The 27,837-nt window shown below is 34.5% G+C and overlaps 5 protein-coding genes and 1 non-coding gene across 9 annotated transcripts; 3 read left to right on the forward strand and 3 right to left on the reverse strand.

Moving 5' to 3' along the window:
- Positions 3,050-9,713, forward strand: LOC109346257 (squamosa promoter-binding-like protein 1). Of its 3 annotated transcripts, none has more exons than XM_019585718.1 (11): positions 3,054-4,188; positions 4,427-4,608; positions 5,762-6,348; positions 6,521-6,595; positions 6,686-6,793; positions 6,896-7,013; positions 7,352-7,493; positions 7,660-7,804; positions 8,135-8,770; positions 9,077-9,522; positions 9,562-9,713. In XM_019585718.1, the coding sequence occupies exons 1-10, from the start codon at positions 3,572-3,574 to the stop codon at positions 9,518-9,520; spliced, it is 3,054 nt and encodes a 1,017-aa protein (XP_019441263.1). In that variant the 5' UTR covers positions 3,054-3,571; the 3' UTR covers positions 9,521-9,522; positions 9,562-9,713. The 3 variants fall into 3 exon arrangements, with proteins under 3 accessions (XP_019441265.1, XP_019441263.1, XP_019441264.1); XM_019585719.1 differs by having other exon boundaries at positions 3,054-3,219; positions 3,314-4,188; positions 9,077-9,713; XM_019585720.1 differs by lacking the exons at positions 9,077-9,522; positions 9,562-9,713 and adding an exon at positions 8,824-9,000 and having other exon boundaries at positions 3,050-4,188; positions 8,135-8,791.
- Positions 11,028-11,100, reverse strand: TRNAF-GAA. The gene has a single exon. It is a non-coding gene; the product is annotated as a tRNA-Phe (tRNA).
- Positions 11,875-16,300, reverse strand: LOC109346258 (zinc finger protein 598-like). Its single transcript, XM_019585722.1, has 7 exons — positions 16,024-16,300; positions 14,934-15,239; positions 14,615-14,823; positions 14,479-14,527; positions 14,275-14,364; positions 13,968-14,030; positions 11,875-13,838 (listed from the first exon to the last, which is right to left on the reverse strand). Exons 1-7 carry the CDS (start codon positions 16,189-16,191, stop codon positions 12,174-12,176), a joined length of 2,550 nt encoding a protein of 849 aa, XP_019441267.1. The 5' UTR covers positions 16,192-16,300; the 3' UTR covers positions 11,875-12,173.
- On the forward strand, positions 18,358-18,966 carry LOC109346260 (ubiquitin-40S ribosomal protein S27a-like). The gene has a single exon (XM_019585724.1). The coding sequence runs from the start codon at positions 18,372-18,374 to the stop codon at positions 18,840-18,842; it is 471 nt and encodes a 156-aa protein (XP_019441269.1). The 5' UTR covers positions 18,358-18,371; the 3' UTR covers positions 18,843-18,966.
- LOC109346259 lies at positions 19,248-21,942 on the reverse strand. The gene is made up of 8 exons (XM_019585723.1): positions 21,627-21,942; positions 21,465-21,498; positions 20,946-21,182; positions 20,282-20,371; positions 20,096-20,161; positions 19,893-19,984; positions 19,764-19,811; positions 19,248-19,668 (listed from the first exon to the last, which is right to left on the reverse strand). Exons 1-8 carry the CDS (start codon positions 21,908-21,910, stop codon positions 19,551-19,553), a joined length of 969 nt encoding a protein of 322 aa, XP_019441268.1. The 5' UTR covers positions 21,911-21,942; the 3' UTR covers positions 19,248-19,550.
- On the forward strand, positions 23,776-27,297 carry LOC109346261. Of its 2 annotated transcripts, none has more exons than XM_019585725.1 (7): positions 23,776-24,093; positions 25,003-25,102; positions 25,820-25,908; positions 26,017-26,076; positions 26,340-26,388; positions 26,804-26,851; positions 26,992-27,297. In XM_019585725.1, exons 1-7 carry the CDS (start codon positions 23,873-23,875, stop codon positions 27,070-27,072), a joined length of 648 nt encoding a protein of 215 aa, XP_019441270.1. In that variant the 5' UTR covers positions 23,776-23,872; the 3' UTR covers positions 27,073-27,297. The 2 variants fall into 2 exon arrangements, with proteins under 2 accessions (XP_019441270.1, XP_019441271.1); XM_019585726.1 differs by having other exon boundaries at positions 23,777-24,093; positions 25,820-25,915; positions 26,024-26,076.

Here is a 27,837-nt window from a genome sequence, read left to right on the forward strand (position 1 = left end):
TCTTCTTTTTAGCTATCTTTTCATAACTAGCTAGACTCATGTTGTCTATGACATCTCCAAACATGGCAAGTATTCCATTTTACTTATAGGATAAGATTATACGCTTAGACAATAAGTAAATGATTATTTATTCTTTATTCTATCGAGTGTAAAAATTTAATTATTAGCACGCTTATTCATGCAACTAATATGTTACTCATTTACTTGTATGCTTATAGATACCTTTGAGGATAAATCGAGAAATTAATTCAAAGACTAATAGTATTATAATAATTAGTCTTGATATATATTCTTAAGTCTTCAAGGATTAATGACTTGCCAAAAATTGATTGTTATAAAATGCAAGTAATGTGTTCATTTGAGTTCATTGTTTTACCATAATTATAACATAAGTTGTCTTGTCTAAACACAAATATAAAACTCAATCGATTAGATAGAAAGTCTAATAAATCATATCTACTATAGAATAGGTCCACCTTCTAACTTAAATTTTAATGAAGAGAATAATCATTTAGTTCAAATATTCATTGTAAGCCAAGGAGGTAACTCAATTTTGAGAAACACTATTTCATCTTATCTTCTACCCTATCTTTTGTTTTCTCTATTTCTTCTCTTATCTATTTATCTTTTATTAATTTTAGATTTAATGTTTAGGTGTTTAAATTAATTAAGTAAAAGCAACTAACAAAACCTTAGTCTATTGGTATAAGTCCTAACAGGATCTTCAAAGTCGAGGTTCAATTTTTTCGAAATGACATTTGTTGGGAGAGATAAATACAAACCTCAAAAGAATTACTTGTTTATTCAAAAATGTGAAGATACCCTTAATAGTACAAAAACTAAGAAGTATTTATATTCACTGCATCCAAATCTTTTATTACAAGTCATAAACTTACTTCCAATACTACCCATATCTTTCTCATGCATAAATGAAAGGCTAGTAAAGAGAGACGTTGACATAATGAAAATATAGAGCGGGCGAGTGAGTACTATATGAATACATGTGAAAGGTGGACAATAATAATGATGAGGAGATAAAACAAATGGGAGTGAAAAAAGTGTGTCGTGTTGTGGTCACACATGGACATGGTTGGCAATGTGATGAGAAGAGAAACAACTGTAGTAGAGAATATGACGTATACTTAACAAGGAACATAGAGAAAATTGGCACAGCACACTCATGCACCGAAGAAGCATCACAGCAAAGCACATAGCATAGTAGTACTATGAAAGAAAGCAATGGCATATTTCCGTTCATTAAATTTTAGCCATCCCATTACCATAACGTGTGAGGCCAAGAGACAGCCATTGTGTGCAACTGGCCCACCACTTTAAGGTTGCTTAATGGTGGGTGTACTCTTCCTCATCTCACATTTGTGTGGAGAAAAAATTGAGAGCCATATTTATGTGAAATTTATACAAAATGAAGAGGTAAAAGAAAATTAAAAAAATTATTATCATTATTTATAAAAAGAATTTAATTATGTAAACAAAATTACAATGATGTGTAAACAAAAAAGTCTAATGCCAATTATAGGAGTGTGATTGTTTATTATCGTTACATATTTCAAAGTGTCTTTATGTTTTTTCCGAAACTCCTTTTTCCTCTTTCGATCACACATTATGAAAAAAAATGAACTCCTTAATTAACAAACAAATATTTTAAATGAGTGAAACTCACAAACTTATTAAATGGTCTTAGACACATTCATATAATTATGAGATATATTTGAGAATATTGATTAGACCATACAATAATTTTTCATTTACAAAGTTTAAAATCACTACAAACCTCATGACCCTTGTATGATATTTATAGAGGTAGTTACCCTAATGAAATTTTCAAATCAACAATAAAGTTAGAATTTACATCCAAAAAAATAAGTAAAATCATCATCAACTTTCCAACAAATTTTTAAGGAAATGAGAGAAAGAAGCATAACATAAAAATATTTTTGAGAATTAAATTTAGGTAATCACATTTATGTGGTCTAATTTTAAACAAAATTAAATTTGTATTCCGCATGATGAGGTCAGTTACATGAATCGAGCAGCATCGATCATAATGCTATACATAAATCATGTTTATTGACAAAATATTTATTTTTAAGTATTTCTTCATCAGTTTGCCTATAATTTTATTAGTATTCATCCTCTAGGAATTGGACTAATCTACATGTGATATTCTTTAGTTATGAAAGCTTATATCGATCTCCTCATCACCTGTTCATATACTTAAGGTGACTCCATCATCTTTTCTATAGTAGGAATTAATCCAACTTTCTCTTTAACACATTTATTTCTAATTCTATCTTGTATAATTTGTTTACTCATTCAATACAATATTCTCATCTCTGTGACATAAAGTATATTCTTTTATTGATATTTTATCGTTTAACATTCAGTATATATAATATTGTGCAAGTCTTACAATCATATAGTAAAACTTCTCCTTAAACTTGAGTGATATTTTTATCACATATGATACCTCAAGTATTCCATCATTTTATCCTACCTACTAATCTTATAACATTTATCTCACATTTTTAGGATATTGCTTAAAAGTTAGCAAAAATCCAATTATAAGATTTGGAATGCATTATATAGATAACTTTATAATGCATATTTTACATATTCTCATGTGTTTTTAGAATATCAATTAATAGTAATGATTATGTAATTGTGGTAAATAATCAATTTTTATCATAAATACATTTGGATCACGTCAAGATTACTTCTGATAAATGATACCTCTTGTCCAGCACAAAAACTAACATTTTTAATCATTTTCTCACAAATTTTATACTCCCTTATATTAAAAATATTTAGAAAATAACAAGTTTGATCAACTACTTATGTGTCAAAATGTGATTAGCCATACAAAAATGTCTTTTATGCTTTAGAGCTAAGCATTAAACTTGGACAACTTCACTTTTGTAAAAGGAAATTAAGAAAACTACCAGAAAACGCCACTCTTATTACTCTTTTTTATTTCTTTTTACTATATAGGCATAGAATATTAAAAGCACATGTATAGTCCAAGTTCAATTACTATATTATTATTATATTTTGTACTATACCTTCTCCATCATCACTAACATTAACACCTTTTCCGTTTGCAGAATCTCTTTCCCATTTCGCCGCACTTTCCGTCATTCACTCACCGCCGATCTGATTTTCTTCCTCCGTCACCACTCAATCCTTTTAAACCCCATTACGGTGTTTTCATCATCACTATGTTCTTGAATTTTGATATTTTTTCCCTTTTCTAAAATTTTAACTTTCTTTTTTTGTTGTTCAATTCTAAATATAGGAAAAAGGAGCTTTTTTTAATGAGTAATCGAGTCTAATTGCAAGGGTGATTGGTGGTTGGTTACTTTGTAGTGTTTGGCTATGTGGGTTGCTCTTAATTGGAACCATGTGCTCTTTCTGGACTCTTTGGGAGCAATTCAAGTTAATTAACTGTGATTTGTTCTTTTAATTTATCTAATTTAGTATTAGTACCAGTTATCTGTGTGGTTAGGAGTGTTTGGATTCATATTTTGGAGTTTTAGGTTGTTAATTTGTTATCATGGAAGCTAGATTTGGTACAGAAGCTTATCATTATTATGATATTGGTAGTGGTTCCCATGATTTGAGGGGATTGGGGAAAAGATCCACAGAGTGGGATTTGAATGAGTGGAGATGGGATGGTGATATGTTCTTAGCTAGCCGGTTGAATCCGGTGGCGGCTGCTGGTGTGGGGCAGCAATTTTTCCCTCTTGGGTCCGGGATCCCTGTTGCTGTGGTTGGGGGTTCCGGTTCCCCCAATGGTAATTCTTCCTGTTCCGAGGAAGCGGATATTGAGAATAAAAAAAGGAACAAGGAAGGGGAGAGGAAAAGGAGGGTGATTGTGTTGGAGGATGATGGGTTGAATGAGGAAGCAGGTGCCCTTAGCTTAAAGCTTGGTGGTCTTGGAGAACATTTGGCAGGTAGGGAGGTTGCGAGCTGGGATGGTGTGAATGGCAAGAAAAGTAGAGTGGGTGGAGGTACTTCGAATCGAGCTGTTTGTCAGGTGGAGGATTGTGGTGCCGATCTGACCAAAGCTAAAGATTATCACCGCCGTCATAAAGTTTGTGAACTTCACTCCAAGGCTACTAATGCACTTGTGGGAAATGCAATGCAGAGATTCTGTCAACAATGCAGTAGGTAATTTCGTTATCTTGGTTGCTTTAGATTCTTCATATGCTTGATCAGAAAGAATCTGGTATGTATGGTTTTGTATGTGTATAAAGGAAAGAAACAGTATTAGTTATACTAGCATAATTAACGAGATCAGTGAAATTAACGAGATCAGTGAAAACTGGAAATTTTCTCTGAATGCTGAAAAATAGCACTTGAAGTTTGAAGCTCACCATTTCATGACATTCTTTGACTCCATCAACAGGTTTCACTTGCTTCAAGAGTTTGATGAAGGAAAGAGAAGCTGCCGAAGACGACTGGCAGGCCATAATAAACGCAGAAGGAAAACAAATCAAGAAGCTGTTCCAAATGGAAGTGCACTCAATGATGATCAGACTAGCAGTTATCTGTTGATAAGTTTATTGAAAATACTTTCAGATATGCGAAGTAAGTTTTTCATTAAATATTTATCTTTGCAACTCTATCGCGAGAGGAATTGTTCTGCTTGATTATTTTATATGGCACTTCTCTTGTCTGGAAAAAATGAAAGACATGCTATTGATTTAAACTGTTAATGACCATGCATAACAGCTTCGGGAAGGTAGCTTGGTCAGTTGTAAATATGACTTGTGAGTTGTGAAAGCTGTATTTTCTCAGATATATTGGCAAGACATTTTAACCAGGGTAGCCAGAATTGTGATTCGATTGATGTGATTAACACGAGTCTTAAGTCTTAACCATGGTGTGACCTTGTTATTGGCTGCTAGTCAACTTTACATAGTTCACTTTGAGCTTATGTCAAGGTTAGTTTCCACCAATAAACATCTGCAGGTACCTTGATGTACAAAGCACGAAATAAATATTCTTCTCCTTAATTATCACATCTAAGATCTGTTTTCTCTCTCCCCTAATTAAAAAAATCTAAGTCAGGTCTCTGACTTTCTGACCTCTTTGCCTTTACCTGCTGATTATTTGGTGGTTTCTAAATTGGCATCTTTGTTCATTCACCAGGAAGTTAGGTTTTAGACCTTTTAATAGGCTGATTGTTTTCATGACTGGTTAGGTTAACTAAAGGTGCCATGTCTCCACAGTAAAATGGAAAATCCTAGTAGTAATGATTTCTTTTGTCAAAAAAATAAAAATAAAAAATTGGCCTTTTTGGGATTGTGAGTTAATATGATAGCCTGATACTAGTGTATATTTATGCCAAATAGTTAATTAAGCATAGGATATGAGGAAATTTGATGGAATCAATATAGTTAAATGAACTTTATCTATCCCTCCTAATGTTGAAGCTTCCTAAAACTACCATGCATTGTGTCTATCTCGTTATTAAGTTGAGCCAAGACAACAATGACTGGCCTCGTTAGAAAACGGAGTTACAGTAGTAGTGTCAATCATGTATGATATTATGAGCTCATGAGACTAAATATTTTTATTGCAGCACTTATTTACTGTAACATATGGTGAGAATAATACTTGGGATTTTTAAGTTTGTGTTTGCTTAGTGAAAAAATCGTTCGTATTTTTTTCTCTGATTGGTTTCTGCCATGACTGAGGTTTTCTGGGGATGGGTAATTGACATTTTTATGAATTTTAGCTGAGAGGGCAAATCAAACTACAGAGCAGGATGTGCTAACTCATCTTCTAAGGAGTCTTGCTAGTCAGAATGGTGAACAAGGGGGCAAGAACTTGTCAAACCTTTTGCGGGAACCAGAGAATTTTTTGAAAGAGGGGGGTTCATCTGGGAAGTCAGAGCTGGTTTCAACTTTATTATCCAATGGTTCTCAAGGCTCTCCAACTGATATAAGACAGCATCAAACAGTATCTATGAGTAAAATGCAACAGCAAGTGATGCTTATACATGATGCTAGGGTTACTGATCATCAAACTATGTCTTCTGCAAAGCCCAGCATTACGAACAGCCCTCCAGCTTACTCAGAAGCCCGGGGCAGTTCTGCTGGACAGGTCAAGATGAATAATTTTGATTTGAATGATATATATATTGACTCAGATGATGGAATTGAAGATGTAGAAAGATTGCCCATCTCCACAAATCATGGGACTAGCTCTCTTGACTACCCATGGGCACAACAAGATTCTCATCAGTCCAGTCCACCTCAAACAAGTAGAAACTCAGATTCTGCTTCTGCCCAGTCCCCTTCTAGTTCTAGTGGAGAAGCGCAGGTATGTATGTTTTGCTGTATTATTTTGAATTGGCTATTTTACTTGTACTTTCCTCTACGATCCTTGGACTAAGATGCAGCAGAAAAACTCAAAAGCCACAAGTATTGGATTAAATTTGTTACATGTTGACTTTGTCATAGTTTAACTATTAATTTTTTGTTTCCACCATCAGAGCCGCACAGATCGAATTGTTTTCAAACTCTTTGGTAAAGAGCCAAATGATTTCCCTCTTGTACTTAGAGCACAGGTACTACATCTTAGACAACTAAGAGTAACTGATTTTCATTTCTTCCCGTTGAAATTTAATCTCACTAAAGGTTTCAAATTCAATTGCCAGATTCTTGACTGGTTATCCCACAGTCCTACTGATATTGAGAGCTACATACGGCCTGGTTGTATTGTTTTGACCATTTATCTGCGTCAGGACGAGGTTGTGTGGGATGAGGTAAGCTATTTCTTTCTAAAATTATTAACATGTGTACCTAGGTGGTTATTTCTGTTCATGGGGACACTCCTGACCTTGCATAACTTGGTTGCTTTTTTGCAGCTTTGCTACAATCTGACTTCCAGTTTGAATAGGCTGCTGAATGTTTCAGATGATACTTTTTGGAGAACTGGATGGGTTCACATCAGGGTGCAGCATCAGATAGCCTTCATTTTCAATGGTCTCTTGACATTTTGTCATTGTCGTTGTTGTTCTTAGGGTTCAAGATAGTAGGAGTCAAAAATGCATTTCAGTATTCAATTGGGTCAATCAAATAAGTACATTAACTGTTTAATAGTTTAAAGTCTTTGCTGCTGCAAGTTGTCTATGTCAAAGACTTGTATCTACATCTAATTTGTGTCTTTGCCACATATATAACTATAGTTGATGCAGTGGATTGAGCATTAGTGTAACTTTATTAGGCTTCTAGTGTTGTGGCTTGTGTATGAAGTAACTATATCATTCAGGATTAGTAATATTTATTTGACTGGATATCATATTGCAATTTTTGTGCTGCAGGTCAAGTTGTCATTGATAAATCCCTACCTTTCAAAAGTAACAATTATAGCAAGATTATGAGTGTCAGTCCAATTGCTGTATCAGCATCGAGGAGAGCTCAATTTTCGGTTAAGGGTGTCAACCTGATACGCTCTGCCACTAGGTAATCTCTATTGCTATGTAAATTTTGAATCCCTTGCATATTGGTAGTTAAATACAAACTTTAAAAGTGACTTGGACAGTTGGACCTACTCTAGTTCCATTATTTTGTTTAAATATATGTATTTTGTTGTTGGCCTAGCATATTATATGACCAAACCCACTCCCAGGTTAATATGTGCTTTAGAAGGGAAATATCTTGTTTGTGAAGATGCTCATGAGTCAATGGATCAACAATCCAAGGAGCTTGATCAGATCCAGTGCATCCAGTTTTCATGCTCTGTCCCTGTAATGAATGGAAGAGGATTTATTGAGGTACTGTTTCTTTGTTCTCGCAAATTATCAACAGAAAAAGTAGAGAGAGAATACAGACTAATTGTTTTCAATGAAGAGGATAAGCAAATTCCACTATTTCCCCATTTTTACTTTTGTGGATCCAATTCCATACACTGGTAACTGTTAAGCATTAGTGATATTGTAACTCAGAATTTGTATCATTTCAAAAAACTAAAAAAATACTTATTTACATTTGTATGCATCCATTTACAATTTTGCCATACTTCTAAGTTCTAACTGAAGATGAGCAATGCTGAACTATTGCTATGTGGCTGAACTTTATGTTTTCTACCTTTTCTAATTTGCCAGATTGAGGACCAGGGTTTGAGTAGCAGCTTTTTTCCTTTTATAGTCGTCGAGGAGGATGTTTGCTCAGAAATCTGTTTGCTTGAGCCTCTACTAGAATTAAGTGAAACTGATCCAGATACTGATGGGACTGGAAAAATTGAAGCTAAAAGTCAAGCCATGGATTTCATTCATGAAATGGGTTGGCTTCTTCACAGAAACCAATTGACATCTAGGATGGCTCACTTGAAATCTAGTGCAGAACTCTTTCCATTAAAACGGTTCCAGTGGCTCATAGAGTTCTCTATGGATCATGATTGGTGTGCAGTGGTGAAAAAGCTATTGAACCTGCTGCTTGATGGAACTGTGAATTCAGGAGATCACCCATCCATGTATGTTGCACTTTCAGAGATGGCCCTCCTTCACAGAGCTGTAAGGAGAAATAGCAAGCAGTTAGTGGAGCTGCTTTTGAGATATGTTCCTGAGAATGTTTCTGATAAAGTAGGAACTGAAAACAAGGCAGTAGTTGATAGAGAGAATAAGAGCTTCTTGTTTAGACCTGATGTTGCTGGTCCCGCTGGTTTGACACCTCTCCATATAGCAGCTGGGAAAGATGGTTCTGAGGATGTACTGGATGCTTTAACTAATGATCCTTGCATGGTAAAATTTCTGCTATTTTAAGTAACATCACTGTGAGAATAGTCCCTTTAGAATATGTTGAGATTTTCATATAGTTTTTCATCACTACATCATCACTATTATGTCGTCTCCTTCACTTGTTTAGTATAGTACCTGGGTATTCTGAGAATGGCCTGAATTATGAACCCTCATCCCCTGGTAGATGGGAAGAAAAAGTATTGCTTCGAAGTTATTTTCTTATGTATGTTTGGTTGGAAGTCTGGAGCATCATGTGTACAGTTTAGTCTTGCATTTGTTATTTTTATGACGAGATGTTTTTTTATGCAGCTGGGAATCGAAGCGTGGAAGAATGCTCGTGACAGCACAGGCTCCACGCCTGAGGATTATGCACGCTTACGTGGCCATTATACTTACATTCACTTAGTGCAGAAGAAAATTAATAAGAGACAAGGAGCACCTCATGTGGTGGTTGAGATTCCCAGCAATGTGACAGAAAGCACTACAAACCAGAAGCAAAATGAGTCATCCACTACCTTTGAGATCGGAAAGGCTAAAGTAAAACATGGCCAAGGTCTCTGCAAAGTTTGTGATACTAAATTGTCTTGTAGAACTGCAGTAGGCAGGTCTTTGGTATATAGACCTGCAATGCTCTCAATGGTGGCCATTGCAGCAGTCTGTGTTTGTGTGGCCCTTCTGTTTAAGTCCTCACCGGAAGTTTTATATGTATTCCAACCCTTCCGATGGGAGTCATTGGATTTCGGTACATGCTAAGTTTCACTAACTTGAAACTTAAATAAAACATGATAGGTCATTTCAGGATGCATTAATATACTGAATGTCTGAGAGTTCCTGTAGGACTGGTTCTTTGTAATATTATTTCCTTGTGTAATGTATTGGATCTTGACTATCTGGAACACCATTTGGTAGAATCCTTTATATATTCCACTGTAATACTTTACTTGTATGGGAATGTTCAGTCTTGCCTTCGATTATACATATACCTTATCCTTGTGGATTTGTGCTTTATAATCTACACAATTTATTAGAGTGGTTTATAAGTAAAACCAATATGGCTTTTCATTGTGAATTTCAGTGAGTGGTGGAGAGTGGGGACAGTCTATGCCAGAAGTTATTTGAGGAACCAAATAAAACTGGGTTATCACTAAATGTTCCAATTGTGTAGTAGTCTCACAAGGAATGTGAATTGGAAGAGTGGACCAAACTACCAATGCTTCTCTCTTTTCTTTTCTTCCTTTATCAACAATTGGGTTTGGTTTTCATTTATATGCATTATTGGCTCGGATAACTTTTCCAAAAGTAAAAGACCCCATTGCTACTCAAATTAGTGTAGATGTTTTAGGGACAACTTGGTACTGTTATAAAAACCGTACAGTGTCGGCAGATTTGATTGCAAAATCACCGAACTGGACCCTTAACTGGTACTATACGGATGTTGAACCGGTCAAGTATCAAAACTGATTGAAAATCGGTCAAAACCGGTGACCGCTCAGAATTTGACTAAATCGATCGGTTTATACAGATATTTTTGTTTTTAAAAAAAACTTAAAAACCCATTACATGGTGACCCTTCTTCAACACTCCAAGGTACATGTTTCCAAGGCATACATAGATTACACCTTTTGGTTCATAATATTGTGTAATCTCATTATCATTTGTGTAATCTTGTAGTAAATAGTCTGAATGTAGGATTTTGTGCAAAAATGGAACATCGATATGAGACAACTTTGACTCCGTGGTGTTAAATGTTAAAACTCCAAATTTATTTGTTTTGTAGAGTGAGTTATAAACTTTTGTATCATTTATTTATATTTTGCATTTGTTAAGTGATACTTTTGGATTGATATATGTTTTGCAATTTAGACTTTGAATTTGTTAAAGACTTAAAGTTGTTTGTTTATGTTAATTTTGAGTAAATTATGAATATGAATTATAAATTTGAGTATATACCTATTTAAAAATTTTTTGTTATAGGTTTTTATATATATATAAATATAAGCAGATATATTCGCTTTAACCGACATATAATTTAATTACTGAACCACTATACCATTATCATTTACTAGTTTCATAACTGGTACTGTTTTAAAGATACTGCTCAAATGTTGAGAAGTTAGAGAACAAATATACAATAAGTTAGATATTATAGCTGTATCCGTATATTTTCATTTATTGTTTCCTTCTGGTTATAATCAGCAACATTTTTTATTGTTAAAAAACTTTCGTTATTATCTGAAGTTAGAAGCTTAAAAATTGAAAATGCGGTGAACGTGGATCGAACACGTGACCTTCAGATCTTCAGTCTGACGCTCTCCCAACTGAGCTATCCCCGCATGATATTATTATTCTCATATATTTATTCACATTTAGTCGTAGAAGAAATACTGTTATCGCCGTTCTTCATTCGTGAGTGCGATTCCTAAATGTCTCATCTAAATAAATTTTATGCTTATTCATTTATCTTATTATTGTGTGAGTTGCGCACTTGCGCACAGCAAAGACTTGAAGAATCGAGGGATATTGTAGCAAAATACCTTGCTCGTCTTTTCTTCTTTTTCCATTTTGATGTTATTGGTGTTGTGCTCAAATTTGTTGTCTTTGTGATGGACTCTTATAAATCATTCAAGGATGAGGATGAATTTTGTACATGTATTCTAGCACCGACAAAACCTTTGGCTAAGTACATAATGCTGTTGGTAAATACTATTAAATTCTGTACACTGTTGTATACAACATTGACTCTGTTAAATACTTTTTGTATTGGATCCCAATAACAGAAGCATGACTTTTAATATATGATTATACGGTTGATGCAATTGGGCGGTTTAGGTTTGAGAATCCATGGACTTTGATCTGTAGGAAACTGCGCAATGCTCATACATGGCTTACTATCCTAATATCTACTTTCTGCATTGTGAATGTAATCCGTTAGAAATAGAATAAATTACTTTATATTTGTTTAGTGTTCAAAAAATATATGATTTTCATGTTCTCTCTAAACCATGATTTTAATTTAGTTATGTTGTCAACTATTGTATGAGCAAAGTTTTTTTTTGGCTTATTTTCCCTCCACTTTTTCAATTTTCAACATATAGCCCAAATAGTAATTGTCAGAACTCATTCTTGCTTCTTCAAATTAAACATCACAAGTAAAACAATTCATCCCTCGTTCCCTTTACTCAGAACATCAACACAACAGATGAAAAATTCTAATCAGGCAAATAATATTTTCAGCCTTCGATCCATCTGGAATCGAACAAAAAATTTGAATCCATTATTTCAAAGATAGAATTGGGTTCTTACTGCTCATTCCAATTCAATTATAGTTTCCTTGTCTTTTCTCTCACCAGCCAAATAAGTTCAACTATATTTGATCCTTCATATTTTCAAAACCTCAGAAGCAAAGTTAGGAAAAGAGTTTTTTGCCTCCACTGTTACTCCAAACACCACGTGCAGGCATACTCCCAGGGCCATTCTTGTAACTGTTTAAGCCATTTGTGGTTTTTGGATCTGAATCAGTCTGTGAATTTTCAACATCTAAATTTGATTCAGCAGAAGCATCACCAAGGCGGGATCTAAGGAACTTGGAAGTTTTCTTGCGCTGCTTGTTTTTACCACCCTTATCCTCACTATTTTGATTCGATATACTGCCACTTAATTTCTCACTCTGCCCACCAAGTTTCACCATGGATTGACCCCCAGAACTCTCGATTTTTGACTTGCCTTTGTCAGTACGGTAATCACCCCTTGATAGCACCTCCACATTCGCTTCCGAAGGGTTATTGTTCAGTTGCAGTTGGCGAACAGTGTTCAAAAAACTATCTGCTAATCTCTCTTTGGGATTACTAACACCTGCGTCAACAGACTTACCTTTACTTTTCTGGGAGATATTACCATTTTTACGATGGGTGCTAGTATGACTTGAACCATTTTCTAGTATAACATTTTTTTGCAAACTAGCATTGTAACACTCAACAAGCTCTTTCTGCTTCTGAACATCTGGGCAGAGCCGGGCCAACTCATGTACAAGATGAGACAAGCCAAACTGCTGCACATAGTCCAGATATGTAGGTGTGTCTATTATTCCTTGGCGATATTGTGCAGAAAAATCTTTAAATAATGAGTATCTATCTTCATCAAAATCAAGAGTGCTGCGAATCTTTTCAATCAACAACTTGTTAGCAGTGTGAACATGCTCTGCATTCAACGAAGATTGGCTGCTTGTTGCTAACTTCCTCACCTGTGTAGCAGATACAGGAGGAAAATCAGAAATTGAAGGTGCCACGAGACTGCTCTGGCGAACATCCTTTGCATTCAACAACGGTCGGCTGCTTGCCGCTAACGTTCTCACTTTTGCAGCAGATACTGGAGGAAAATCAGAAATTGAAGGTCCCACAGGACTGCTCTGAATGATATTTGGAGCAGAAGCTGAGTGAACAATTCCACCATTATCATGCGTCTCTCGAGCAGTTCTCTGCATAGGCTGAACGGAACTAGCATAAGTTGATGGTGCAGGTGCACTGTTAATGACGGCCTTGCCAGAATTACGTGACACTCCAGGAGCAGTATTTGTTGACAGTCTAGATAGTGTAGGATTACTTAAAGGTTGTGCAGGTCCACGACTTGCAGCTGGCCAAGCATTACCAGAACTAATAACAGAAACATTCCTATGTCGGCGCAGATGTGCAGCCATGGAGTTACTAGATGAAGCTTCTGACCCATGTTTGGACTTCTGCTTGCCTTTTCTGGAAGCTTTGGGAAGTGGAGGAAAGGATGAATTTTCCAAAGGTGCGCCCGAAGAGTTCTGCCCCAACACTTGTAGATATCTTGATGATGCTGATGATTCCAGTGGCTGAACAGAATCAATATTAGCATTCCCATTATGAACATCAACTTGTCCAGTATCTGATGTTGGTGGATCATGAAACATGTGCTCTGCATTTGCTGCCTCCAAACTGGCTTCAATGGCCATAGAGAGTTGACTTTCGGAAAAATCACGGTGAAAATTACGACCTCTTCCATGGCGTCGGTCCTGCTCATTACCATGTCGGTAACGAAAGCTAGTTGGTATCTGTGAGGAAATAAAGAATGCTGATATAAGATGATAAGGACCAATAAAACAAATATTTTTCACATTGCAAGCTGGTATATCAATAGAAATGGGATTAAAAATCATTAAAAAGATTGTTAAGGTACATACTTGAAGAGCAGCATTACGCTGTGACCGTGACATACGCCCTCCATGTTCAACAGCATTATGCCTCTAAACCATAGAGAAGAAGGAAAAGAGGTTCAATTTTTCAACAATGAAGAAATAACAACCACAAGTACATAAAAAGTGGTAATATAACAGATAAAAACAACATAGCACCAAAATGCACAAGCTTGTAGACTCATGTAACCGATGGATAGGTAGCACATAGGCATACACTCCCGAATTAATCGTTGAAAAGGAAGAAAAAATATATGAAGAATGAGAGAAAGAGCCATGTCTTATATGGAACTACCTTCATTTCTTGTTCAGATTGAAAGACAATAAACTTTTTAGCAAGGCAAGCCTCATCTTCACATAAGAAGTGCTCTTGACGGAAGTGGATCTGCACCAAAAGCATTTGTTCATAAAATTACTCTCAGTTCAACGAAGAAGATAGATATGGCAAAGCCATTTAGTTAAAAAGAGAATACAAGAAAGAAAAGAGCAGGTAGCTTGCCTCTAGGTCATCATAATTCTTGTAGTATTCATATTGTCCTGGATGCCGGCTGCATTTAAAAATACAAATATCATGAACATGCCAATTAAGATCAGCAGGATAGCACAGCTAGATTAGCTTAATTCTTATATGTTACCGCTGGCATATGTGGCAAGTATAATGCTCCGTAGACATATGCGTGTATAGTTCATTGTCCCCATAAAATGGTGTTCGGCAAAATTCACACATGGGATGGCCCATAAAGCCACCTCTGTCACTCTCACTTCCATCCACCTCAGAATCACCCGTGCAAATGTGTTGGTTCAACTGTGATCTAGTAAATAGTTTTTGTTCACATATAAATACCTGTATAACAAAAAAATGGTTTAAAATCCCCAATGCCAATACAAAAGGAAACAGAGATTAAAAATCCAGCCATCCAAATTCATATAAGACGCTAATAATATGTATTTCACCTTCCTTCCCTCCAAACACAAACTGCACATAACCAATCTATGGCGGTGGAATAAATGACCCTTCAGCTGTTCTATATTCCTCAACATCATCCCTCTACGCTTTGAGGGATCGTGTGGTTGGTCCTCCAACTTGTCACATTCACTGCACGAGAGCCTGCACATAGCCTTGATCATCTTGTAATGGTCCACATCATCAAAAAATGCATTTGTATCCTCATGGTACCAATATGATCCAACCCGACCCTCCCTTACATCAGATGGCAGGGATGAGAAGTCATTAATCATCCTTGTATAATCTCCTAGAGCCTGAAAAACATGGCAGAAATAATAAATATTGATGACATCACAAAAAGTAAAATAAAATTAACAAAATCAAGCCTAACTTACTAGGTTTCAAGCAAACAAGCTTAAACACTGCAAATTAACAAGTGAAACAATAAAGCCAACTCATGCAGTAGTCAGAGTTAACAAGAATAAGATGCAAAGCTGCAATCTTTCAACCTTTTATGACAGAATCAACTTGTTTCTTGTCACACATAATAACAATTTTGCACATTATCCCAGAAATGCAGTGAAGGGCAGCCCAATGCATGAGACTCCACCTGGTAGGGCACGGGAAGGGTAAGTGTATGCAGTCTTATCCCGTAATCGGATATTGTTTTCTGGATATGAATGTGTGACCTCCACGTCACAAGGCATCTTTACTATGTGTTAAGGCTCACCTTCATTGTCCCATAAATTATGTAAACTAAGTAAATAATTAAAAAACACCTTAACTTGAACGCACTACCACCTAAGTAGCTAAAGGAAACAAAACAGTAAATGTTGAGGTAAAGTAACAAACGTTCACTTGATTACACAAATTAAGTGTCAAAACAAAAACGCCCTTCTAATCATCGCATTAAATAAATAAAAAATGTAAGATTCTATGATTTGAATCCTCTGAAGTGAGCAAGTATTCACAATAAGTTTGATCAAATCCATAATGTATACACCCTTGGTGGCTCGCTTTAGAGGCAATCACACGTGAGAGAATCCAAATCCAAGAGTATAAGATTAAGGTTGATGAATTGAATAAAGGTAATAATACCTTGGTGACGAAAACGACGTCGGAGGGAGTCTTGCAAATGCAGCAACGGCGGTCGTGGCAAATGAAACGGAGGCGAGAGACGCAGGTGGAGCAAACGTCGCGGTGGAAGCAGGGTCCGTACGAAACCCATTCCAAAGGTTCAGCACAAACAGCGCAACAATCATCCATCTCAGAATCCTAATGCGATCAAAATTCACGATCTAAGGTTTGGGAACCGATTCAGGTCTAGGGCTTCAACTGATTTTGACTCCTTGATATGTTTTTTTTTAATTAAAATATAAGATTATTTTGACATTAAAATAATTCGCCTGTTTGGTTTTCTGTGGGGCCTCTTACCGACTCATAGGGCTTCGGGTAGCTGCAATACAACGACTCGTTTCCTTTTCTTTTTTCTAGTTTAATATTTACGATAATGTAATAATTTTACATATTATGGGTGTTCATCCGAGGATAATTAAGGCATTTGGGGTAAGTAAGACGGAGTTGAACCAGAGTTTCACTCAGTTCAGTTTGATAAGGAGTGGTTCAGTTAAAAACTCGACTTCGATATGAGTTATTTTTTTTAGCTCGAGTTCGGCTCAGTTAAAATGTATGAACTTTTTGACTAAGTTCAAATTGGTTCTCAAATAGTTAATTACTTTTAAAGAAATGTTGTCTATATATACAAATATAACATTCTTTATATATATATATACATATATAATATAATAACAATAAATATAAAAGTAATTCATAGATATAAAATTAGTTTATATATATATATCGAGTAAGCTCATTAACCTAATGAATCGAACTGTATCTAACTCGAGTTCAGTTCGTTTATTTAACGAGCTCAATTTCCCGTTGAAATTCGACTTATTTGGTTCATGAACCAAGTTTTTCGAGCTCAATAATGAATTGAGTTTCAAACGAATACCGAATTGGTTCGGTTCATTATCGACTCTAGGGATAAGTATGGATTGGTTTGGGATCATGTGATCAAATTATTTTCTTAACCCAAATTTGGTCGTAGACTAGAAGGTTAACATGATCTCAAATATCATATGAGCTAGCTTTTGAATTGAAAGTGATCTTAAATCTAATTAAATATAGTGTATATTATTATAGACATATAATTTAATATATGAAATGATATATGTATATATATGTATGGATTTTTTATATATCATTTATATATTTGTATGTATGATGAAATAATAAGAAACACGATTCAAAATAACAAATTATATTAATAGATAACTTCTTAATAGAAAATACAATACATTGAGTCAAAGATATATCAATACTCTTTAATCAATTTAATAGACACACAAACATGACAATGGGTGATAATAGGATGGGTCCGACTAGGTCATGTTTATCCCTTACGTGATCCTAAATATCGATTAGGTATGATTTTTAAACTCAAACTCAACCCTAAACTCAATCTTATTTAGGTTTGATCATGATCAGGTCAAACTGGGGTGAACGAGTAGGGTCACTTCATGTTCACACTTACAACACACGACTGGTAATAAGTAATACTAATCGTACAAAAAATACATATAATATTTGTACTAAAAGTGAAAATAGATTAAGCCGACTATCATGGATTTTTTACTTGACCTATAACAAGTTAGGTTAGACTTTTTTTGTGAAACAGACCAAACTTTTTTCGTGAACATACCAGACTCCTATTATTTTAAAAAGTCTATTTATCTTAACATGTTAGACTTTAGACCATTTAAAGTTTATATCTAACATATCAACCTATTTAGTCATGTTATATAATAAAGTATTGTATTATTTTAATATAGTTAATATTATATATTAATTTTAATATAAAAATGTATAAAAATATAATTTAATTGTTAAAGTTAAATGAAATTAGTTAAAAGTATGTCTATTAGTCTATTTAAATGTAGAAATAGTAATTCATTTAAAGACTATTTAGTATAATAGAGTTTTAAACATATTAACATGTGAGACTTTAAATAATTCAGACATAGACTTTGAATTACTTTTTTAAATAGACTAATATGCTATGCTTATACTCTTATTTATTTATTTATATATATATATATATATATATATATATATAGTCTCAATCCGTTTAAAATATAATATGATTGATAGGTTTGAACCCTTAATATGTTCATAGATATTAATTTTTTTAATTCATTAATCATTAGGTATTTGACAAAGTATGGGTGAATGATATAAAACAATGAAATAGAAAACATAGATCAAGAGGCTATGCAGTTCCCCCTTTTCTGGGCCTCGGCCCATTGTTCACAAACACAAAACCCTACATCATAAAATCCTTAGCAGCAGTAGCTGCAAGCATCTGATAGAGAAAACGAACCACGATGCAGATTTTCGTGAAAACCCTAACGGGTAAGACGATAACCCTTGAGGTTGAATCTTCCGACACAATCGACAATGTGAAGGCCAAGATCCAAGACAAGGAAGGAATTCCACCGGACCAGCAACGCCTCATCTTCGCCGGAAAACAGCTCGAAGACGGTCGCACCCTCGCCGACTACAACATCCAGAAGGAGTCCACCCTCCACCTCGTCCTCCGCCTCCGCGGTGGTGCCAAGAAGCGTAAGAAGAAGACCTACACTAAGCCAAAGAAAATCAAGCACAAACATAAGAAGGTGAAGCTTGCGTTGCTTCAGTTCTATAAGGTCGATGATTCTGGTAAGCTTCAGAGGCTTAGGAAGGAGTGTCCTAATGCTGAGTGTGGTGCTGGAACCTTCATGGCGAGTCATTTTGATAGGCACTATTGTGGAAAGTGTGCATCGACTTATGTTTACCAGAAAGCTGGCGGTGAATGATTTTATCAACGTTTATAGTTTTAATTTTGGTTCTGGATTTTTTGTTATGATGAATGTTTTGTTATTTATATGCTGTGCGAATTTTGGATTTTAGATATTTAACTTAATGGTTCATTGAATTTCTAGTTTTTTGTTAAAAGGTATTTCTGTGCTTGTTAAATTAAAGTGTTTAGTTTGTTCAATTTGATTGCATTGTGAGCTATGAGTGATTACAAAAGGGATAAGCTATACAGGTGTTTATAACCTAGTGGAATATTTTGGCACTACATGTGTATTATTTGTAAGTTTTGAACACCTAGATTTGACACCTAAGTAGTTGAGATTTTTTACTGGAAGGATTCATTGCGAAGATTCCTACTTGCTGCAATGCTACTTGATGATAGATTGATAGAGATGCCATTACCATTCATTCTTACCAGTTATAATATACCAGCAAGCAAGTTTTTGAGCAGGTCTTGCTGTATGTATTTTAATATCGATGAAAACATTGATGAGAAGAAAGTGTAGGAATATAATACAGCATCTTGTTTTCATTGTCTAAATTAAATGTTATGCGTTGAAAGTTCCAGTAGTATACAATTACAAATCATCCTATTTCAAGCATGTGCAAGACCCTTTTAGGGCAACAAAAAAACTTGTGCCAACTCTTTTTTTCCAAGGTATGTGAACAAGCAACCCCATATTCTGTTTTTTCTTATGACAAGCTAACTAGTATGATCTCAAGAATGCATGTGGTAAGAGTCTGCTAAAAAATGAATTTTTTGCTTTCACTGTTAATGAATACATGCCGTAGCAAGGGATGTGAATTAGCACCAAGCCGGTATACCTATGAAAAAGATGAATGTGAGTATATTTTGTTCAATTGTTCATAATATGTAAAGAAAGTAGCAGACATGACATTTTAGTCTTGTAGTATTTTACCAGATTGGAGCCAACGGGGTATCGAGCCCGAGAAATGGGTATGGCCACCTAAAGGAATGAGAGATCCTTAGAAGATGAAGAAAGGTTTTAGCTGATAATGCAAAGTAAAAGAAAACAGTGTCATCTTACCATTTAAAGCCACAGGCATGGAGGACCCATTGGAAAATGATGTAGCCACTGCTCCAGAGCACAAAATGTGCAAGTCTAAACCAAGGAAATGGCTGAAAAAGAAAAGGACAATATTGAAATCATGAGATTGTTGGGTAGGTCTAACTGCATATATAGTTGTATAACAGTGTATATATAGTTGTATTTCACTGTGTTGTACTTACAAGATTATTCAAAGTTGTATCCAAAATGAGGAAACCTGCATTCAAGGTATGCATGCTAGTTATCAACTGCCAAGTACAGACCAACAAGATGGTATCATTACATCCAAAAGATCAATAATCATATAATAATTAGTTCAAAAGGAGGGGAATATAAAGGGAAAGCATGCAGGGTAAGAATATAGTTACCATATTGAGCTTGAAGTCAGGATCTGATAAGAACGGGACAATAACACACCAAAACATAATGTCTGTAAGGACGACAGCCCCTGCACAAGTCTACCAAATGAACAAAATCAGTTCAACAAAGTTGAGGGTCACAAATTATAGAAGAAAAAATGAAGAGGGAAATGAAATCCTTTAAGCTTGGTTCTTGTGAATTGTTATGCATCGGATAAACTATAAACTAAGCCAATCTGTTTGGTACTTGCCGTACAGTTAAGGCTATTATCTTACTTTCTAATAACTAGTTCTATGTTTTGTTTACAATTTCAATCTACAAAGCTGTGTAAGAGGCTCCCAGATCTGAGAAGATAAATGTGCGCAGCCTTACTCAGTTACTCTCATAAGGGAAAGACAATTTACAGAATTTGAACTCATAACTTTATGGTCAGTAAGCAACAACCTTATTCTTGTGTCAACTTTACAATTTCAATCAACAAAGATACATGCCCCAAGATAATCAACAATTAATTTAAAGCACTCAAGGCAAATAGCACATAAATTAGGGCCTAAAGGCTTTGGAACTTTTCATCAATTATATTTCATAGTGAATATCAGCTAACTCCAGCGACAACCCATCATCAAATATCAATTTTCAAGAAAATTAGAATCAAATCTAGGTTTGTCTAACCTGATAAATAATTTGCATGAGGTGACCCCAGAATCCAGCTCCTAGTTTAAACTCTTCTTCAGCATATACACTTTGCAACTTGATGGAACCTTTGGTTTCTTTAACTTTATAGACAATTGAGTTTGTAGACATACCCTCTTCTACACCTCTTCCCAGAAACTCAGCTCTTTCTCCATTTTGAAGATGAGGTTTGTTTAAGAACTTCCAACATCCATATGCAGATAAAATGGTCCCAAGCTGCATTGAAAAACAAGAAAGTGCAAAGTAGATGTTAATTAGACACAACAAGTTATTTATACTTTAGTGTTAACTTCTGATTCTTTAGGGTCTGTTCGTGAGTTGAGTTTTGGAGGGAAATGAATGGAAATGAAAGGCTTCAGAGCCATCTCACAAGTGTATTTCATAACTCTCAAGCCTTTCATTCTCCTCCAAAACTCAAATCGCAAACAGAACCTTAGAGAAAATGATTTTGTTAAGCAACTTATATCTTAAAATACCGAAGATTTGTAATCGACTTACAGCAAAATATATTGTAACTAATGTTAGAGTCCACCTGAAAATAAATGCTAAAAGTTTAAATGGTTTTCATGGTTAAACAAAGATGTTAACCAGATCCATTTTTCCTAGTTTTCCATCAAGCAAACAAGTAGAGTCAAACAAGACAAAGAAAAATAATCTTACTGGGTATAAAAATAGAAAGAAAAAGCTCCATCCAATGCAATAATATCAAAATGAATATGAGTCAAGGAAAGGAATGCAAAGACTCTGTATAAGAGAAGCCAAAGAGGGTTGAGATATCTCCAGCATGGAATCCACAAGTGGTTATAACTCAAGGGCTCTTCTGCTTTGGCCTTTATAATATGCATCAAACATTTTATGACACAGAAAATAAGGATCAGAGCACATAGAAGGATTTGCCATTGAAACCAGTTTCCATATCCCTCTTTAACATCAGAATCTGACATTTGTGAAACAAAGTCAAAGGAGTTGAGATATAACAATACTACATAGGAAATGTAGACAATGGGGTTACTTAAGAGTTAAGACACTTTTAAAGGGATCTGGATTAAAGGAAACTTTAGAGAGATATATTGGGCTAAATAGGAGGGCCTGCTAAAAAGCATTAACCATTATTGGCTGAATACAACAGTTTCTTAGACTTTGTACTTCCTTCTAGTAAATTGAACATTGAAAGTTTAATGTTATTGGATACGATACGTATCCGATACGTCGACACACATTTTAAAAAAAATACAGGATACGATACGTTCAGAGATACGCGTATAAAATAATAAAAATGCATAAAATATGATAAAATTATAAGTGTAAATCAAAATATCCAAAATAAAAAATATAATGGAAACTTAAAATCGTTGTCGTCCATAACAAATCTATCTTATCCTATTTTAATGAAAACGGATATATCTTATAATGTTTTATTGGAAATGAATTTATCTTATCATGTTTTATTGGAAAAGAATCTATCTTATCCTGTTTTATTGGAAACGAATCTCTATATCATCTAATTTACTGAAAACGAATCCATATATCCTATATTTTATTGAAAACGAATCGGATACGTGTCTTAATATTTATTTATTTTATTTTATTTTTTTAATTTTTGGATTATCTATGGACACGTATCCTTCGCGAATTCGAGCGTATCCGTGTCGTATAGGTGTCGGACATTGACACGTGAGGGTGTTTGACGAATCCGTGCTTCATAGGTTACAATGTCTTTATCTTTGTGCAATTTTAGTCATGTTGTTTTTTTATATGTGATTTTCATTTAGTTCCTGCAATTTTTATCTTCCTATTTAAATAATTGTATAAATATAATTCTTTTATTAAATTTTAATCCAATCCTTAATAATGTAAGCTATATGAGGAATTTTGTTCAATATCACATTATATGTAATCCTTCTCTTTTCATTTGTGGAAAATTCACCCATCTAATATTTTTTTGTATATTTTTTATCCTCTGACTTATACGCTTGTGAAACAATATTATTATATCTTATATTGATGAATAGACTATTATTTCTAATTTTTTTATGTCTAATCCTAACATATTTGATGGATCTTTAGTCCAACACCAAAATCATGAGTTTAGGTATGATTAGCTAGTAACAATTAGTCAAAATACCACATAAGTATTAAAAATGAAGAGATTTGTTAAAAAGACAAATGTTTCTTTAAAATTTGATACATTTAAAGTCGTGGAAGACTTTTTTTACTTAGTTTTTTAACAAATCAAATCCCCTTTTTTTGTTTCTTAAAATTAGTCAAAGTATGGAGGATAACAAAATCCTTAAATTAAACTACATTTTAAATAAACCATAAGACAATCATATCAAAATTTGTTTATTAACTCTACAGCCCAAGGTTCTTGAATCCAAAGAGATAGAAAAGGACAACAAAAAGACCAAACAAGCTATCCTCTTCATAACATTGTTCTTAGAGTATGTATTACTTCTTATGATTGGTCAAAAAATACTTAATTATTAAATTTTTAACTTAAATATATTTTCTCAATCAATCACAAACAATGATACATGAAGTGACATACTTTATGTGACAACAAAAGAGTAATAAATAGGTGGAGATCCCCATGCCAAAAAAATCAAACAAAATAAACTCAGCAAGCTTGTTTTATGGGCCAAAGTGTGCATTTATCATACTACCATATCAGTATAAAGCCCAAGGTTGACGTGCTATTGTTCTCATCATCCATGACCATGAATCACTAAATCAGTGACAAATGTGAACAAACATCAGCGTGGTTGGTTGAAAACTTGAAATAATAGATTATTTAATTAATGAACATCACACGAAACAAAACAACATAGTGAATCACAACTCACACGAACACACTTACAAACACAGAAGCAGGACCAGAAAAGTGTGAAACACAGAATCATAGGACCATGTCTGCAACTGCAACTCTAATAACCGCTTCTATTTCGACGAATCCTTCTCTGATTCAAACACACTCATCGTTGTTCTCCAGAACTAGAGTCACTACATTTTCTGCTTATAGAACCAGTTTCTACTCAACTCCACTTTCTCTCACTTCTTCTAAACCAACTTCAACAACTTTCAATGGCTTTAAGCGCTTTTCCCCCGTTATGGAGTGGCAGGATTGCACGTAAGATTCCTTAACTCACTATTTTATGGTATCTTATTTTTTGTAATTGTGTTTGTATTACCAAATTTTTCTTCAAAGTTGCAAAATTATTTGGTTGGGAAATAATTCAGAGAGTAGATTAGGTGTTATTGATAAGTATGCTGAGAATCATTGCTATTGAATCAATATAATACGGTGTGAGGATTTCACATTTTGTATGATTCAATTGCTAATAAAATTTGATGTTTCAGTTGTTTACTTAATTGAATAACTTCTTCAGAAATGGTATTTAGTTCTAAGGTCTTAGGTGGTTTCACCATCTTGTTTCTTTTAAAATTAGAGAACAATGCCATTTGTATGATCCAGTCCATTAGATCTAGTTTTAGGGGTTTGTTTGCAATACTTTTGTGCCCTATTTTGATGGCAAAGTTTGGGACTTTGGGCAAGGTAACACAAAAATCTCTGGCACTTAAACTTTCTGCAATTCTTACTATTACTGTTAATTTAGGTCATATAGTTACATGAATAACTACTCTATATATATGCTCTGAAGTCTGAACTGTTATCCTAAGAAATAGCAGATACATAATTATTCAAACTGTCATACCAACTTAGAAATATGAAATATCTGCCATAACAATAGGTGGCAGTCACCTCTAGTCACACTATAATTGTTATCTATGCATAGTAATTGACACTTGAATCTTCAATTCTTCCTTTGCCTTCGCCGATAAACCTTTTTTTATCAAGAGACGTTACTTTAGCAACCAAGTTTGATTGATGAGAGCCATAACAAGTTAACAACAATGTTATTAACTTTGTACATTTTTCAACTCATGTTAGTTTTTAGGACATCTGTTTGGGTTCTACAAGCTGATCCATTCATAGCTTCCTAATTTCAATTAAGAGAATGGATATTTCCACCTGCAGGGTTAAGATGGAGGTTGATGTGCCGGTGTCAGTCGCCTATAACTGTTATTTGGATCGCGAAGCCATCCCAAATTGGATGCCCTTTATTTCCACTGTTAAGGTGTGTTTGCTGTCCTAGTCACCCTCAATTGTAAGGCTCAATTTTATGAATTACCATGATTATCTCATAAGGAAACAATGTCCTCTACCTTATGGAACCAGCATGTTGTGTCTCTTTTCCTGTCAACTTACTACTAGATTTACAAGATTGATGATGAAATATCTCAAATCAAGTTTACCAACATTGAGGTAGCATTTGGTAGATGAGTCAGAACAAGACGGAAACATATTGACTATGTTCTGTGTTTAGTGTATTTTAAAAATAGAATAGAACATGACATAATATTAAAAAGTGGAACATTTTGGTTCAACTAAAAGGAATGGAACTAAAGAGAACAAAACAGGACATCATGTGCTTTCTGTTCTATTCGCATGCCAAACGTTAGCTAACTTGTGTACATTACTTGTAGCATGTCCTCGTATCTTTCTTATCATCATGAAATTCTCTACATGTTATGGAATGTAATTAACTGTAATGGTTGTCATAACCAGAAATTCTTGTCTGCTAAATGTTAGAGATATGAAATAGCTTTTGCTTGTTTTTCTGTTTTAATTCTAGCATTTAGCTGATTTATTTGAAATCTATGTTCTCTTGCCTCGTTAGGATCAGCATCATTGCATCAGGCTATTCTTGCTCAGATAACCATTTAATGAGAAAACTAAAAACAGAACTGTCTTTTTTATTTGTTTGATTGTAAATGTTGAATCCATTTCACAGATATTGCCAGACAAGCCTGACCTTTCAAGATGGTCCTTGAAGTATAAAGCATTTGGTCGTGATATCGAATTCTCTTGGCTTGCTCGTAATATGCAGGAAAAGATCTCCAACCTAATATTATAACTTCTTTTCAATCTACTCCCTTTACTTTTCCGCATTAGTCAATTGGTACTTTTTTATTCATGTTATATCACCTTCTTGCAGCCCATTCCAAATCAGAAAATACACTGGCGGTCTCTGGAAGGTCTTCCAAATAAGTGAGTCATGTCATTGATTGTCTTTTTCCGTAGAAACTTAAGTTGCTTGGACGAAAAATGTTGCTTTGATGCATTATTAGTACTTTTAAGTTTCCATGAAAAAGACAATAGCTCATTTATGACAAACTTTTAAGTTTCTATGTTGCTTGAATCAAACAATGTTATTTTTAAATTATGTATCATGGCTATGGAAGAAACAATGTTACTTGGGTGCATCCTTAGTACTTTTAAGACTTTTGATTCCCTGATTTCTCACTTGGCAGAGGTGCTGTGCGATTCTTTCCAAAAGGACCTTCGACATGTCTAGTAGAAGTAAGGCCTTTAACACAATGTTTTGCATGACTTTTTACCTCTATTATTTTGTTTAAGAACTCATTCTCTTGAGAACTTTTATTAACCAATGTTGCCTATATGGGAATTTGCACAGCCTCAAACTTTATGTGTATGAATTTTTAGGCACACCAATATAAACTATGTTCCTATTGGTCCTTGTAGTTGCCTATTGCTATCAGTCCATTGCACAACTAGGTGGTGCACCTGTGCATGCAATAATTTCTTTGAAAATATTTTCCTGTATCTATGCACATCAACATTTTCCTATGTTGTTAGCTTCTACAAGGAATTGGGAGAACTTTAAAGTGATAATGGACAAAATGTTTCTTCTCCATTTTTTTCAACTTCAATTGACCCTTGATGAAGCACTAACTACTGCATTTGCCTGTTATAGCTGACAGTCTCATATGAAGTTCCTCAACTTTTAACACCAGTGGCATCAGTAAGTAAACTAGCATATTCTTGAAGACATTTTTCTAGTTCCTTTTTCTTAGCTTTTCACCCCATTATAGTGGAAGAATATTCTCACATATGATAGAGTCCTTTCTGATTTCTTACACTTTTCCATGATATATTTTGCAGGCACTAAAGCCTTTTCTGGAAGGTTTACTTGAACGTGGTTTGGAGCGATTTGCTAGGTTTGCAAAAAGCTACAAGTCATAATTTTATTATTGTTCTCTTGATTTTTAGAATGGGACTCCACATATGAATATTTGGGGACCAGATCTTCTGTAGTAACTTTACTACTGCATGAGATCATAACCCATCAATATCTTATTTGTTATACATTTTCATTTTAAAGGTGAGGTTTTACAAAATAAACAGTGGGATAATGTCCATTTATCAAGCCATGTTTATTCCAAAACATGTGCATATATATTATTTTCATGGCAAGGCCTTGACCTGATTTTTGTGTAAACATTAATTTAAGAGAAAAATATGTTATAAAATATAAGAATTTTTTTACATTGTTACATTCATCTATACCACATTAATAAACAAGCGTTTTGACAAGGTGTTGCATGGACGAGAACATTGTGTTTGATACCTTAGTTGGTTTGAACATGTGTGAAAGAGACAGTTAAAAACCTCACTAATGATGATAGATCAAATAAAGATTGGGTAACCTGCAAGGTGTTGATTTAGTGGTGTAAGACTCTGCTAGATCCGAAGATAATTAAAAGGTCAAAGATTTGATTCCTATAAGCGACACTTGTTAGGAGTGACAGTCACGTATCCCGAAAGAGATCAATCCCTTGGGATATGGCCCAAAATGTTCTTGGTCAAAGTAACTTCCTAGAGAGATGGAGTTTGTCAATGAAGCAACAAAGTAAGTGCTTATGGATAGTCCACCTCCACGATGACAATAATATTACATTGAATTGGACATTGCACAATCCAAATTGTTTCTTCATATAAGCATATTTA

The sequence above is a fragment of the Lupinus angustifolius genome, chromosome LG04 (genome assembly GCF_001865875.1).
Source record: "Lupinus angustifolius cultivar Tanjil chromosome LG04, LupAngTanjil_v1.0, whole genome shotgun sequence".
In the NCBI taxonomy this organism is placed as follows: domain Eukaryota; kingdom Viridiplantae; phylum Streptophyta; class Magnoliopsida; order Fabales; family Fabaceae; genus Lupinus; species Lupinus angustifolius.